General features: G+C 37.0%; 1 protein-coding gene across 1 annotated transcript; it reads right to left on the bottom strand.

Annotated features, from left to right (window-relative positions):
- Positions 1–2,209: 2,209 nt before the first annotated feature.
- On the bottom strand, positions 2,210–2,908 carry LOC130674166 (ribonuclease H1-like). Its single transcript, XM_057479435.1, has one exon. It carries the CDS (start codon positions 2,906–2,908, stop codon positions 2,210–2,212), a length of 699 nt encoding a protein of 232 aa, XP_057335418.1.
- Between the last annotated feature and the right edge of the window lie 468 nt (positions 2,909–3,376).

The following is a 3,376-nucleotide window of genomic DNA, read 5'->3' as shown; positions in this document are numbered from 1 at the left end:
TTGATGACACCGGACCATTAGAGCAAGAACCTAATTCAAGCATCGTGACTCTAGCTTTTATGTCTTCCAATTGTTTTTTGAGTTCTGCGTTCTCAGCTTCCAATTTGGCAGAATGGGCGGCCAGCTGTCTTGCATTTTCCTCTCTGGACGCAGTGATCTCGGAGAGAAGTTCCTCTTTCATACAGTCTCTCGCTTTATTGTCCTCTGTTCTCCATTTTTGTAGTGTTTCCAAGACTTCGGAGAGAGTGTTTGCTGGAGTGGTCAAAGCCATGGTTGAGGCCACTGTTGAAACGTGAGTATTAAGCTTGGAGATGAGGGCAGTGTGTGCGGAAGATATCACAGCTCGGGGTAAAGATGGTGAAGAAGAGGATGAGCGTTGGTACTTCTGTGGAGGTGAGCTCAGATCTGGTGAGGTGGTTTTCGAATTATTCTTAGAGATATCTGGCTGAAAGTAGTCGGTGATTGCGTTAACTTTCTTAGGATGGTCTTGTTGTAAAGTTAATGCCTTCCAGGGGCGGCCTCTTTTACGTGAGCGGGAATCAGAACCCAGAATAGATTTTTTATTAGACGGAGTGCCAGTGAAATGAAAAGTAAATTCAGGGGCTAGTGGGTCCAAACCTTGAGGATCTGTAATAATGCTGGATACGTTCTTAATATCTTCAGAGCCTGGTAGCTCGCTATCCATAACCTCGGTTTGCTGTGCTTAACCTCACATCTCACCACGTGCCAGTCATAACTTCTATTTTGTCACTTGAAACTGTAGAAGATTTTCACTGTATGCCCAGTAGGAGGTTAAGAAAAGGAAGAAAAAGAAAAAAACGAAAAAAAAAACTCAGTTAAACGGGTTTAAAACACAATTAATAACAATTAATAAAAAAGACAAGAATAAGTGCGACCGAACTACACGAGCGTCAACGGCCGAATCTATCTAATTAATTTAGTTATGATAATAATTTTATTTGTTCGTTGTCAATAATATATACTAGCACCATCCGTGAAAAAAAATGATTCAAGTCGTCTACGGAAAAAAATATCTCAGATAGTACTCGTTGCTATCTTACATATGTTATGTCCGGGATTTTTCGTTTATTAAATATCTTTAATAATTTTTATTGGTAACGTGATTGGAAGACGCTCGGACTAACTAATGTACTTTTTCCAATTGAGCGAAATGCTCAATTGTTTATTTTATTTTGTTTTGGGAATCGTTTCGATTGCAAGTCTGACTCTCTCACTCTCTATATAATTTTTATCAAGTTCGCTTATAGGGTGTTTCGGTAAATAAAATAAATAATTAGACAAATTATTTATAAATCGATAATTAACTTAGTAGAACTTTCCCCAGGATGGCCGTGAAATAGGGTAAATAAAAAGAAAGATATTCCAGCAATTAAAATCGAGACTTACTACTTGCAGGTGCCGCTTTACTTTTATGTCCTCTCTGCTCCTTGTATTACCTTGAATGGCTGATGGTCCAGGAACCCTGTATCCTTGGATCCTCAGGATCTCCCTCTGGTTCTCGGCTAGTGGATGATCTGCCTTACTCCTTCTCTTTTCGCTTTATTTACTTTCGTTGTTTTTTTTTTTTTTTTTATTTTATATTAATAATTTTTCTTCAATATTTATTGATCCACTACACAATTATAAAAATTACACGATGCTTTCTAGCAATTACACCAACAATCACTTATCAAAACTCGAAACTATTATAGATTTCTCTATTCTAATTTATTTTTGTATACTTTTGTTTTATATATATTTATACTTTTTTTTTTCTTTGTAATTTAAATGATTTGAGGATACCGCTGTACCTGATTGCGACTCTTCGCTGAAAACTTCGAAATCAGCTTATGACCGGAAAGCAAGCCTGTGCTCGGTAGAGTAACTTGCTCTTGAAAAATTTTAAACGCTCCGACCATGGGATCCGGTCCTAGGTAGGGGTTTCTTTTAGTGAGTTGCATAGCACGAGATGTCCCGTTGACACAATTCAATATATGTCAATGTTAATTATGGGTGTCCCGCGCATTTAGAGTAACTTAAAAAGGTCTTAGGTGGGGAAGTAAGGAAGATCGAGAGAATGAGAGACGCAAGAACTTGGCGTTAATATGCATTATTTTGTTTCTTATTAAAAAAATTTTTAATAAGTTCTCGAGTCGGACATAACATTTTCCCCCCGAGATCTAAGGGGTTCCCCACTCCTTGGATCTTGTCAGTTGATGGACGACTGGTTACGATGACTCGAACCCTGATGGATTGCGCTCGATCTTCTTGCTCCTTCGCGAGCCAGTTGGTCTGCTTGCTCGTTTCCGAAAACTCCTTGATGGCTTGGAACGTGAAGGATACGAATATCCCGAGTTTTCATGAGCTGCTTTATATGAATCATTTCATTCTTGTACGTGACGGGTTTACCTGTCGATGTTAACCAGTTTCTTCCTTCCCAATCGTCGTACCATAAATTTAAACTATTGCATAGGAATTCTGAATCTGTATGGATATCAATTTTGATCAAGTTGAGTTCTATAATGATTTCTATTGCTTGTAGTATTGCCTCTAGTTCTGCCCCATTATTAGTATTCCTATTAACACAAGGCAGAGACAGATTTTTGGGATGATTCGGTCCAAAGTAAACTCCAAGTCCTGCAGCTGGTTTCGTTGTCCCGTTTCCAAAGCAAGATCCATCGGTGTAGATTTGGATTCTTCCTTCGCCGTTCCTTTCAAATATTACGTCTGCATCTCTTTTGGATGAACTCACTATATCATGCCAGCTCTGTAGACACTGGTCCATTTCCTCCTGCGAATGGACTAACCTGAAGATGGGGTTCGGGTATGCAGCTATTTGTTCGTGACACTCCTTCCAGGTTTGATATAAACCGGGCTTATGCCCATTGATGACAAGATAAAGATTCATTTTGGAAGAAGGTTACAGGTGAAAAATCAGGAGATTTAAGACCTACTTTAGGAAATTTGGAAACCCCTACTAGAACCGACCATGAATTTCTTTTATTAATAAAATTTTCTTTAAATTTTTAGAGGTTTTAATTTTAATAAGATTTCGAAGTTTTCGTTATAAAAGAAAATATATTCCTGAAAGGAAACGGAGATGATTCTCCCTGTTAGAAGAACAGTTTTTTTTTCTTTTTTTTTTTTTTTTTATTCTTTGGGTCATATACTATCAAATTTGAATTTCCCTAAAGGAAAACGGAGAAGATTCTCGCTTATTCAAAAAAATTTTTTTTTCTTATCGCTATTTTCATTTATTTATTATAATGTCTTGGTATTACGATATAATTATATCCTTAATACTAGAATGCCCTGAACATACAGGCTAAAATCTAAAAATACCCCTTTTTTTTTTTTTTTTTTTTTTTTCCAATTT

The sequence above is a fragment of the Microplitis mediator genome, chromosome 9 (genome assembly GCF_029852145.1).
Source record: "Microplitis mediator isolate UGA2020A chromosome 9, iyMicMedi2.1, whole genome shotgun sequence".
NCBI classification, from domain to species: Eukaryota; Metazoa; Arthropoda; class Insecta; order Hymenoptera; family Braconidae; genus Microplitis; species Microplitis mediator.
Note: the sequence above shows the minus strand (reverse complement) of the source record. Positions and strands in the feature narration are given on the sequence as shown.

Coding starts and splice junctions, on each gene's coding strand:
- LOC130674166 (XM_057479435.1), bottom strand. CDS start 2,908: ATGAATCTTTATCTTGTCATCAATGGGCATAAGCCCGGTTTATATCAA.